This window comes from Amblyomma mixtum, chromosome 8 (assembly GCF_055824585.1).
Source record: "Amblyomma mixtum isolate Tamu chromosome 8, ASM5582458v1, whole genome shotgun sequence".
Classification (NCBI taxonomy): domain Eukaryota; kingdom Metazoa; phylum Arthropoda; class Arachnida; order Ixodida; family Ixodidae; genus Amblyomma; species Amblyomma mixtum.
Genome location: NC_143019.1, coordinates 61,183,505 through 61,196,358, shown reverse-complemented (window position 1 = coordinate 61,196,358; position 12,854 = coordinate 61,183,505). Strand labels below are relative to the sequence as shown.

Below are 12,854 nucleotides of genomic sequence, written 5' to 3'. Positions count from 1 at the left end.
ATTAAAGCATACGCTTGTTCCCAGTTAACTCGTGAAAACGTGCATTTCGTTTTCTGGTTTTCTCTGACTCGCAAAACCTGTTTTTACTGACACTGGCATCTTTGTCAAAAATAACGAGGTCACCAGTCTCTATTCGCCAATCTTAATTTACGCATTCTGTCCCTTTAAACACACAAACTAAATAGGCAAAAAAAAAACAGGATGATTACCACTGTGCAATGCGAGATACAGCGATAGCTGTTGAGGCATTTTCATTTCTTGACATAATGAGAGAAAGCATTTCAGAGTTACTCGCATATATGTATAGTTTTTTTTAATTGGATTGTTCATATAAGGTTGTGGCCAAGTACTACACCGGGGCGGCTAAATCCTGTTCTGGTGAGGAAGTGCGTTGTCGGTTCTGGTCACCGAAATCAGGCCGCACTCCAAGCCTGCTTAGTTGAAATCAAGAGGAAGAAATGGGCTTGGGCGGGGCATGTCATGCGAAGGCAAGATAACCGCTGGTCCTTAAGGGTAACGGAGTGGATTCCAAGAGAAAGCAAACGTAGCAGGGGACGGCAGAAAATTAGGTGGGCGGATGAGATTAAGAAGTTTGCGGGGATACAGTGACGGCAACTGACAAAGGACAGGGTTAATTGGAGAGACATGGGAGAGGCCTTTTGCCCTGCAGTGGGTGTAGTCAGGCTGATGATAATGTATAGTTATAAAGCACTTTTAGTTTTCACCACACAATCATTTTTCGACTAGCCCTCGTCCCAGTCCTCCGGTCTAGAAGTGCGGCGCCACCGCAGTTGAGCTTCTCTTCGGGTCACGTGTTTTGCAGCAGCCGCCGCCGTGGATAGAGCGTGCCACAGTCCTCCACTCTCTCCATACTCTCCCCTCCTCCTCCGAATGCGCCACCTTCCGGTTGCGCATTCATCCGCCCTCGCCATACACCCCTTCAGTGGTAACTACAGCGCTAGACTCAGGCAACGGGCAATTAACACCTGTCGCTGTATACCTGAACCGAACTTATGATCAGTGATGATGATGATGATTTTTTTATGGCTCAAGGGCAACTGTAGCCAAAGAGCGCCATGGAACAAGGTTGTTTTTCTACTCAAGGTGTGATCAGAAACCCATTTCCTAAGCATTTCACCGTAAAGAAGCCGAAGGCACTGGGGATCGAACACCGCACTTCCCGCATGGGAGGTGGATTCTCAGACCACTAAGCCACCGCTGCGGTAACTTATGATCAAAATAGTATCCTGCCGCCGCGGTGGCTCAGTGGTTATGGTGCTCGGCTGCTGACCCGAAAGACGCGGGTTCGATTCTGGCCGCGGCGGTTGAATTTCTTTGGAGGCGAAATTCTAGAGGCCCGTGTACTGTGCGATGTCAGTGCACGTTAAAGAACCCCAGATGGCCGAAATTTCCGGAGCCCTCCACTATGGCGTCTCTCTAGCCTGAGTCGCTTTAGGACGTTAAACCCCATAAACCGAACCAAACTGAAATAATAACCGAACTTAATCAGCAAAATGGTGGCGAAGATAAAAAATCATGGTGAAAACGAAATAGGATGGATAGCTGGGCGAATTCGTAATAGTTCATTATGGGGGGTACAGCGCGAAGCAGACGAAAGGACAGAAGAAAGAGACACCACAGAAGAGCGCACCTATGTGCTGTCTCTATTTTTTTTCTTTCTTTTGTTCTTCCGTCTGCTCCGCGCTATACCACCCACAATAAACGAAAACGAAATGGCTGCCAGACTTACGGGAGTACTAGCATTTTCGTTTGCGGCGGATAAAGGCGCGAGTTTTTGCCCCCGAGATATTTCCTCTTGTTTCACAAAATCTGTCGCCCAGTTATTTCTGTACAACCGAATTCCTGCCCTACCGGCAGGTATGCACAACCTTGTTTATTGAACGACAAGCAAATAAACATATGGAAGCTGCAACGGCTCTTTTGTCAAAAACAACTAAATAACTAGGTTGTCGAACCTAAAGTCTCTGAAAGTAAAAAGTCCTATCCAAATACATAAGCTACTTGACGTCACACGACGGCGCAGAACTGATGATGCAACATGCTGCTCGGCTGCAGCTACAGATGCCCGGAGACAGCGGCTACACGGCGTTGTGTTCGTATCAACTTCTGCATAATCAGACGACGCAGGCGTCCCACGCTGTATGTTGCTGTGCGGCATATGTTTTATCGGCGAGTCACGAGCAGAACTTGCACAATCAGCTACCCTCACCAAAGGGAAACCTCCCAAACCCTCCGCATTTACTCAGCGGACGAGCTCTGGAACGTGAGGGGTTAAGAAAAAGGTGAAAAAAGAGCGATCAAAGCATGCCAGTGCTTTTTGGGGCCTAAGATCAGTATATTTTTATGCGGTTCTTAGCAAACTAAACGCATTTGAGACACCAGACTGCAAACTTCGATCTACTGGCTTACGGGGAAATAGTAAGTACACCAATTTTATCCTGCTCATTTTTTTTTTTCAAGACTTTGCTGGCCCAACACTCGGGAGTGCCAAGAAACCTGTCGCCTGAAAAAACTAGAAAAAACTTGCTTCTCGACACCTTTTTTTTTAAGGTCTACTTTTTTTTCTTTGCGGAAAGAAATTAAGCAGCGCACAGGTCTTTCAGGTAACTATAGGTACCTGCGAAAGATGTGAGACAGATCTGAGATGCGTATTTTATTTGATATGGTATGTAGATTGAATGTGCCGGAAGAAACCAGGCTGATGGTGTATTGTATAACGTTTATGGAAATCTTACGTCAGCAGCCGAGCACCATAACCATTGAGCCACCGCGGCGGATGGTTTGAAAATGTGTAACCCATGATAGCGATTATTTAATGTGCACTCCTAAGTATATATAACATGTTGTGCCAATGGCAACAGATTTAATGTGGTAAGTGCTGCCGATTACTGTGTATTTACGAGCGAATAACGTGGCGGAGCACTTGGTCAGAAAAGCAGCATGTTCCATTCATCGTGCCAGGATGTTAAGGAGTTTGTGTACTGTTGGAGTGCAGTCATGCCGATAGAGCGGAGGAAGGGACTGTAAATTATGCATTGATCTGCAAATAATCGTAGATTTGATATCAGCGGGTGGGCTATTATTGCAGATGACAAATAACGGGGCCGATATGAGCCTGCGCCTTGAGGGACATCGACTGTTACACTATAATAACAGTTCTGCGGCAGTTACTAACATCTATAGGTAATTGCGTCCATTCAGGGAATGTTCTCCAGGAGAACACGTTTTGTAGAATTCCAAGAAATTAGAGTTTTACATTAAGAATATGGGAAACACGATTAAATGATTTTTAAAAATCCAGAAAGATGCCGTCTATCTGAGGAAGAACATCTAAATACCGTAAAATATTTTTCGCGTATTCTGCGAGTTTGGTCTGCGAGCCGTGCTGATTGGCGTTCCAAGAATTACCAAAATCAAGATGGGTCATCAGACTGAAGGAAGTAATGTGCTCAAGCAGGATTGACGGAATGTTAGTGAGAGAAATCGGGTGATAGTTATTAGTACTTGTGTGGTCATCTGCATTAAATTTCAGCCGTTTTCTAATCATAAAAGACAACCCTAGTTTCTCGAGGTTATGAGATGGAGCGTTTCAGTACTTTGCAGTTGATCACAGCCGGCAAATTTCGATAGCGGCAGAGATGCAATAGCCTTACATATGCATCAAGAATAATTTCGATTCCGGTTTGGTTTGGTTTACTGGGGTATAACGTCCCAAAGAAACTCAGGCTATGAGGGACGCCGTAGTGAAGGGCTCCGGAAATTTCGACCACCTGGGGTTCTTTAACGTGCACTGACATCGCACAGTACACGGGCCTCTAGAATTTCGCCTTCATTAAAATTCGGCTGCCGAGGCCGAGATCGAACCCGCGTCTTTCGGGTCAGCAGCCGAGCGCCGTAACCACTAAGCCACCGCGGCGGGGCAATTTCGTTTCCGGACATATTTTAGGGCGAGACATCAGGAACAGGTTCATTAGCTCGAACATTACCAGCAGAGAAAACTGAAGTAATGTGACTGCTGAGTGCGTCCAAACTTGGTGTGTTGTTTTAACATCAAAGCGTACATATGCGAATGAGGCCTGCACTTGTGTATGAGCCACTTTCCTCCAGTTTGGAGCCGATTTGAAAAAATTCACATATCAGCTAAAAGAAACTGCGCTACACAACTGGTTTCGAACGTAGATGACACATTGTTATACCTGACGGCGGGTGGATGGGAAGTCCCCCGTAAGTTATCTTCGAGCGAAATACACTTAAGAAGGAAGTATTTCCGAAGTAAATTATTGTGAGAGCTCAGAAAAGTAGATATATGTCCGTTCAATTTCTAGACTGCAGGAAAGTGTGTGGTCTAGCATGCAGAGAAATGGGGGGGGGGAGAGCCCCTCGGAAGGAAGATCCTGCTGGTTTCCGACAATTTCCGTGGCCACCTCACTGACCGCGTGAGGCCTTCGCCTAAGACGCAGGCAGATCGCAGTCATCGCTTTCGGCGTGACAAGCATGCGGCAGCCGGATGTGCCCATCAGCGGGAAATTAATTAGAATTCAGACACCTCTACACTGAGTGACTGGCAATGGCGAGGGTCGACCATGGTAACGGAATGATGGCAATGGTCGACCACGAACTACGCCAATAGGAAGCCCAAAAAAAGAGAGCCAATTATGCTCGTTTGCTCTTAGTTTTTTAATGCGTGGCATGCTGCGTCCCCGGAGATGGTTGTTAAAGTTTTGAAGATAGTGGAATTCGTGAATATAATGGATTGGACCTAAGATGATTTCCTTTGCCAGAGTGTTGAGGACCCGTGTCTGAGCAACGGTGCCACATATAGTCACATGTGCCGCATGTAGCGACAGTCTGTATGGCACAATTGTGCAGTTTCCATACGATACAGCTGGAAAACTTAACTAAAGAATGTGGCTTTTGCATAAGGGCTACACCCCACCAAGTAAGCTCAAAAAGTGCTGCCCTTACCCACATATATAATGAATGACATAGAATGCTCATATCGATAATGCCATCTCTAAAATCTCACGTGGTACTGGCGTCGTATTTAAACTGAGACCTCGTTGGCGGAAACGTGTAATGCTTTTCATATATAATTCCTTCTTTCTTTCACGTAAGTAAATAGTGCTGATATCTGTTGTGGGGATATAACCAGCGACACAAATCTTGTCAAACTTCATAGTTCGCAAAAAAATGCCCTCCAAATTATTATGAATCATACTGATTACAGCCACACACAGGCTTAATTTTTTAGAGAAATCTATATAATACGTGTTCCTGAAATTCAGAGAACAATGTTAATCAAGCGATATAAAGAAGTTATCAAACGAAATAACGATGCACTTCCCAATATCGCAAATTTCTCTCGAAAAATATGTACAGAACATTAGCCAGTTAGAATAATGGATGATTCCACGCTCATGAACAAATTATGGGAAACAAAAGCTGATTTATCTTCTATTATTTTTTACTCAAACTAGTCTTCTATGGTTTATAACGTGTGTGATGTGAATCTATGGGATCATCTATGGAATAAATATGTATGCATGCTAAGCCTGTTGGAAGTTTTCAGGAAGAACAAGGTGCGCCATTATTGCACTGCTATTTTCGGCACTGTTTATAGTCAGTAGAGTGTGCCCTGATCTCTATTTAAGTTGGTCATGGAGGAAACCAACTGTCAACTAAACCTGCTACACAACTGTATAGTGAACTGGGTTTCTTGGTCGCCAAAGCGGCGCAGAGGATGGAACACAAAGAAGCAGACAACACAACCGTTTCTTCTTTATGTTCCACCTTTCGCGCTGTTTTGCGTACAGAAACCTGTGCTTCTCTAGCTATAGGTTCCCTCCTTTCGGCAGGACTTCTGACCAATCGGCGTTCGCCATGGGCACGTCACTGGTGGCCGCTCTGCTGTTCTTTGTGGTCTCGGCTTCGTGCGCATGCGCGTACGACGTGGAGAAGGCGACCAGACTGGGCCGCGTTGGGGGCAACCGGCTGGAGGTGCTGGGAAGCACCGTGGAGGAGTACCGGGGCATCCCGTACGCTCAGCCACCAGAGGGCAAGCTACGTTTCCTGCCCCCACTGGCGGCGCGGCCCTGGGAAGGCACCCTTGACGCCACGAGGAGGAGGACCGCCTGCCCGCAGGTTTGTTTGCTAGTTTGTTTGCTAGTTTGCTTGCTAGTTTGCTTGCTTGTTTGCTTGCTTGCTTTTTTCTTGCTTTTTTGCTTGCTTGCTTGCTTGCTCGCTTGCTTGGTTGCTTGCTCGTTTGCTCGCTTGCTCGCTTGCTCGCTTGCTTGCTTGCTCGTTTGCTCGTTTGCTCGTTTGCTCGTTTGCTCGTTTGTTTGCTTGCTTGCTTGCTTGCTTGCTTGTTTGTTTGTTTGTTTGTTTGCTTGCTTGCTTGCTTGCTTGCTTGCTTGCTTGCTTGCTTGCTAGCTTGCTTGCTTGCTTGCGTGCTTGCTTGTTTGTTTGTTTGTTTGTTTGTTTGCTTGCTTGCTTGCTTGCTTGCTTGCTTGCTTGTTTGTTTGTTTGTTTCTTTCTTTCTTTCTTTCTTTCTTTGTTTGCTTGCTTGTTTGCTTGCTTGTTTGATTGTTTGCTTGCTTGCTTCCTTGTTTGCTTGTTTGTTTGCTTGTTTGCTTGTATATTGGTTCTACAAAAACAAAGATGCGGGCTTATTGCAGCCTAAAAAGGTTTGAGTGGCAGCTGTCTGCAGCAGGCAGCACATCCGACATATACAGTATGACAAAAACTGCAACAAAAATGTCCAAAAATTCTACCTCATAAAAGCAAAACAATCCATGTCGTCAAAAAGAATGCAGAAATTAACAGTGCATCTTATAAGCCCACGATTTCATTTTATTTATAGTGCAAAGGAAAAATATTTCTTTAGATATTTTGTTCAAATCAAGTGTGACATAATTGCGAAGACGCTCACCATATCTAGTACTTTTTCTAGGTAACACTGTATATTTAGCGATCACGAGTATGAAGATCTCGAACGGGAGCCTATGATGTACACGAATCTTTTTTCCAGGTATCTTTGAATAGAACCGCTTTAGTAAAGAAGTGGGAAAAGTCAAGCATACGTAAAAAAAATGTCACTTTTTCTTGATCACGTGACACTCATCACTTGGCAGTTTAAGGGAGGATTTCATTAATCGGTTAGCCTGCTTCGGTCAAAAGGCTTAGATAAATTAAAAAGAACTGCATAAACACGTAAAAGAGCTCTACAGTACGCGGGAAGAGTCGGAAGCAAATACTGGGGAAAAGTTTTGTGTGAGGTGCAAAGGATTCAATAAGCCAGGTATTCCAAGCTTTAAAATAAATACACCCCCAAAAGTGCCGCATTACTGCACCACTATTGCAATACTGCGGGAACAAGGATAATTACGCACTGTCTACGGTGTCACTGCAGGTCGTCTTCAGCAACTTTATGGTTGGTGACATCGAGTACACGGAAGACTGCCTGCACCTAAACGTCTGGAGCCCCGTGCGTCGCACCAAAGACTTTGCTCCCGTGATCGTGTGGATCCACGGAGGCGGCTTCACACAGGGCAGCGCCAGCTACGACAATTACACGGGCGCTACCATGGCCGCGAAGACAGGCCTTGTGGTGGTCTCCGTAAACTACAGGCTCGGCATCCTGGGGTTCCTGAACGCCGAGTCTCCAGAGGCGCCCGGCAACATGGGCTTGATGGACCAGAACATGGCGCTGAAGTGGATCCAGGAGAACATCCGCGAGTTTGGCGGCGACCCGTCCAGAGTCACCATCCTCGGGGAGAGTGCGGGCGGAATGAGCGTTCACGCGCACGTCCTCTCACCCATGAGTCGTGGTCTCTTCAGGAGGGCGTACATGATGAGCGGCAACTTGCTCAGCCTGGACTTCTTAGAAGCCACGCACAAGAGCATAACCAAGGGTGACGCCGTCGCCACGGTCGTGGGCTGTGCTGGCGGGGACCGAAGCCTAGCGTCGAACCCAGAGCAAGTCATCGAGTGCCTGAGGACCAAGAGTGCAGAAGAACTGGTGGTTGCTACGACCGAGGCGTTGGCACCCAAGGTATTTCACTTTTTGCCCACCTTCCACAACGAGTTCCTCCCCAAGGTCCCATCGGGCGCGGTCAGGAAAGGGTTCTTCAATACTGTCGACCTCGTCATGGGTGTCACTGAGGACGAAGGCGTTATGGCACTGATTTATCCTATGAGAGAAGAACTGCTTCCGGACGACTTGGACAACCTGGAAGACGACCACTTCAAGCATTCCTTGCACGAGGGAATCTTCTCCTGGCTTCAGATGGACTTCTCAGAGATGCTAGTGAAATACACAGCCGAGGCTAAGGACAAGGCGTCTCTGAGGCGCAGCTACGTAGACTACCTGTCGGACTCCGTCTTCGTATGCCCCATGCATCTCACCGCCGAGGGCCACTCGAATCGGGGCCAGTCCGTGTATACCTACGTTTTCGGCCACCTGTCTACAAAAAGTCCGCTACCTTCTTGGATGGGCACTCCGCACGCGTTGGACATCAACTACGTCTTCGGAGTCCCCCTTGTCGACCAGGAACGCTTCAATGCCGAAGACGCTGCCGTATCAGGGGCAGTACTGACGGCCCTGTCGACATTTGCTACTACAGGGTAAGTAGCACGGTAAATACTGGAGGTATTCCTCATTAATGTGGCATTTGAGGATACTCTGTATAAGCCCTGTCAAAGACTCTATTCCGCGTGCTAGAGGTCTCATTTCAGCGAAAATCACCACTTTCGACGTGATATGTTTTGATAGGTGCGTTAACACTACTACTCGGATGTCAAAGGCGGCAACCTTTACAAGCGCTAACAAGTGGGAAGGTGTCCCATTTCTAACCACATTTGCACCCCAGACGCGATGTTTATGATATTGTTTGTCGTGTCCAATGGAGTTAGTATAAAAAGCCTAAACCCACCAGCAGCATAACTTATGCGGCTTAATCGCATGGTACATCAAGCAGAGTTTAATAGTTTTTACGAAGGTATTCCACACTGCCAAAAAAGCAAAATTGCAATCAAAACATTGCTTCTATGGTGGCAGCTTGAGAAAACCTTTCTTGGTGACACTGTAGCCAACAGGGAAAAGGCTGGATTAAAGTTTTGGCGGTCTCTGAGTGTTACCAGTTCTCTGTCAAAATCACCTCTCTCCACAGCAGCAATGCACAGCAGAGGCACTGAACTTTACAAACGCAAGTCAGTAAGAGTCATTATTCATAAAATGAGTAAACGTAAGATAAATTCCTTGATTTTCGATTCCGCATTAAGAGCTACCTGTGCCACATGACCCGAAAGAACCATTCATTTTGATGCCTGCTTGTAATACTTTGTAGAACGCATGGTGTTCCAAATGCATGTTTGCGGATTTACCGCTTGCTCGACACTCGAACTCCACCTTTTCTTCATTATTCATCCCCTTCGAGTTTCTTTTTGTTTTTTTTAGGAGAAAGGGGGAGGCGTTTGAAGAAGCAAGGGCTTTAGAAAAAATTTAAAGGCAAAAAAGAAAAAAGATGTTGGTCCAGCTCATTCCTGACGTCGACTGCATGCATTAATAGGGCGCCAACAGGTGACCACGATAGCTTGGGGCTTCTCAATTCCTTTTTTTTTTGTGTGTGTTGCTTTTCTGATCATTTTCTTTGCACAAGTAAGTCCGGTTAAACAAGTGCAATAAAATCTTCTTTCGGCATTTCTCGCTCACGCAGGGTTCCACAGCTTCCTGGAGACAAGCCATGGCCTAAGTATACCAGCGAAAACCCAGTCTCCGTTTATATCGACTATGAGAACTACACCCATATCACCGGTTTTCGCACGAAGCAGTGTGATGCCTGGAGACCTTACCTCTAGATTTCCACTTGACTGTTTCCAGTACTCCATGGTTGCTTCTGGACAAAGTGCTGTCGCTGATATGGCATATCAGGATTTAAAAATATTTTAAGCCTGATAAAACTTTTGTCCCCGTTCCTCCGAGGGTGCCGTAAGAGCATTACTACAAGACTGCACAACAAACTAAGTGGCCGGAAAACTTTTGATGAAGACTGGAACTAGTTAAAAGTTCGAACTCACGGATGAATTTTTCCTTTACATTCTTCAGCACAACGGGTTTCCTTTGGCTTGTGGGCAGTAGCGCCGGGTGTGCCCCGCCTTTTGGACCTTTAGTGTCAAGCGCTTGAATGTCATCTCCCCTGTCTGACCAATTACCGCCCCTCGGTAAAAGAGCTTCCCCGAATGAGCTGAGCGGGAAAACGCTTAAGTTGTGATCGGCACTGTGATGGGTTTCTCGCATGATTTCAAGGCATGTTATAAAGCCAGCGGAAAGCTTGCGAAATGTTCCATTTAACTGTTGGCGCTGTATATCTACCTCTTGTCACTACTCCACATTAGAGAACGAAAAGGCTTCAAAGTTTTTTTCCGCACCTCTCTATTCTCCACCGTTGAACGACCTCAGTTTATGTTTACAAGTAGCCTGGATTCCTGAGTCCCATCTAAGCACAAACTTTGGTTTGGTGTGCGAAATAATGTAGATTGAAGAATACTCTGCCCGTATACGCGAGAAAAAAATACCGTTGTTATATTTAGACTATTTCTTTAGGTCACTGGGTGCCGACTTAAGGAATGTTGCGCAATTAACATAGCGCCGTGAGTCCTTGGTACGCGTTTTCACGAGGTGCAGAGTTATGTGAGATTTTCAAGCAGCAGCAACCGGCTTCAAATTGAAGATGATATCGAGGCAGAACGTTAAATCAGTGCTGTTCAGTACACCAATCATGCGCGATCCCTTGTTTGCTAAGATCGGTAGAAAATGTGTCACTGGTTTGAAGAAGGACACTGTTTTGTTCTGTTTTTGGTTGCTACGGTTCTAGTGTAAATAAAATCGCCGCTCCTCCAATAAAGTTCCATTTGCCGCTGTGAGCGTGTGCTGTCTTCTCTTTACTTCTTCGTTGAGTTCTCGTCGTCATTTAGATGCTGGCTAGTGACGGCCTTGAAACGTCTCCTGCGCAGTCATCTGAAGGCAGTGCAGTAGTAACATTGGGGTTGTTGGTTTAGTTGTGCTCTATGGAAAGCTGGCCACATCTAAGTGAGGAATTCCTCAGGGACGACTCAGCTGCTTGACTGACGTGTTCAAACAACTGCATGAAAGAAAACAAGTCCGCCTGATAACGCAAATAATTAAAATGAAGGCAAAATAAATATGACTGCTGCAATTTCTGTTTGTGTACTTAAGAACACTTCGCCTTCTGCTCACGATGATACCATCAAATTAATCCCCCGAAGCAATCCGGGATGGATGACTGTTGACGCACACTGGTTATGCAATAATTAGATTAGCACTGCTGCCCCGCAAATGAAAAACTTGGATTTAAGGCAAACGAAATTCCCGATTTCCGATCCATGCATGCGAATATCTGACGCAACAGCGGTAGTTTTTCCAAATACTGAAAAAGAAAAAAAAACAGAGCCTAACAGGGGTTCAATGCTGCTAAATCGAATGCCGAGCGATAGCTGCGGTGATATAAGACAACATTGAAGAAGGATGGAAAGCTGGGCGAGTTTGTAATAATACATCGTGGGAGGGAACAGCGCGAACAAGACGACAGACGAAGCAAGAGGACACAAAGACGAGCGCCGACTAGAAACTGATTTTTTTATTGAAAAGGGAAAACATATATACATCACAATCACGTGAACAAACAGAGCAAAGAGCATTGGTCTAGCAGAATCAAGATCAACAATCGCAACATATGCCACGTGGTGAACTCCGAACAAAGGCATCCCTGAGAACCCAAATGAAACAAGTCACGAATTATCTAAAAACGATATTTCTTTGTCAACTAATGCCAAAGTAGGCTGGCTGATACACTGTGATTCCTTCTTCCTTATGAAATAAGCTTCCATAATCTCCCTGCTCATTTCATCCCGATGCCTAAACAAAATTTTAGTTTTTGTGACTAAAGGGCGGCACTTTTTCTATTTCTTTCTATCGTTTTCTTTCCCACAATCGCGGCAGTGATCTTTTAGATGAGAATATCTGGTGTCTGAAAGTGAGTTAAGATGTTCCCTCAGGCGAACGTTAATACAGCGGCCTGCCTGACCAATGCAGACTTTTTTGCACGAGAGTGGAAGTTCATAGACTACAGAGCATGCGCATTCCACCAACGGTGACCTGTGAGTAACACGGCATTTGAACTGACTAACTCCTAATACCTTTTCACTACGGTTCCTGATGGCCCGGCAAAGCCCGCTCAACTTACAAGGTGCCGAAAAAACAACTTCGCCTTCAAACCTACCAGCTACATTTTTCAGATTATGGGCTACTTTGTGAATGTAGGGAATGACCGCCCTTTTCTTAGATGCCTTGTCCCTTTTTGAGTTGACGAAATCCGTCCTCACCAGCCGCACCAACTTTTCGCATGTTGCCGAAATAACCGAATCAGGGTACCCTGCGGTTTTCAGCCTGCTGACCTGTAACAATACACTCTCTTCGATACGGTGAAAACACGAATTCTGTAAGCTCGAGCGGAGGGCAGACACAGCTATTCCATTTTTTACATTCTTTGAGTGTCAGGAAGAATAGTGCAATACCTGTTTCTGGGATCTTGGGGAGTAAAACCAACAAATATGGTCGTTCTTGAATAACAACTTAATACTCAGAAACTGGAGAGAATCCTTCAAGGGCACTTCAGAGGTAAACGACAGACCTTCTGCGCACTCCCGAAACAACTTCAAAATGTCTATCATCCTCCTGTTGAAGTTGTCTCTTTTAGTCAGTACCAAAAAATCATCCACATATCTGAAAATCTTCACCACCATTCCGTAACTGTGTT

General features: G+C 45.7%; 1 protein-coding gene across 1 annotated transcript; it reads left to right on the top strand.

Moving 5' to 3' along the window:
* Nucleotides 1–2,266: 2,266 nt before the first annotated feature.
* On the top strand, nt 2,267–10,830 carry LOC149332719 (acetylcholinesterase-like). The gene is made up of 4 exons (XM_089558295.1): nt 2,267–2,439; nt 5,877–6,162; nt 7,430–8,643; nt 9,735–10,830. Exons 2-4 carry the CDS (start codon nt 5,902–5,904, stop codon nt 9,874–9,876), a joined length of 1,617 nt encoding a protein of 538 aa, XP_089414421.1. The 5' UTR covers nt 2,267–2,439; nt 5,877–5,901; the 3' UTR covers nt 9,877–10,830.
* Nucleotides 10,831–12,854: the final 2,024 nt, after the last annotated feature.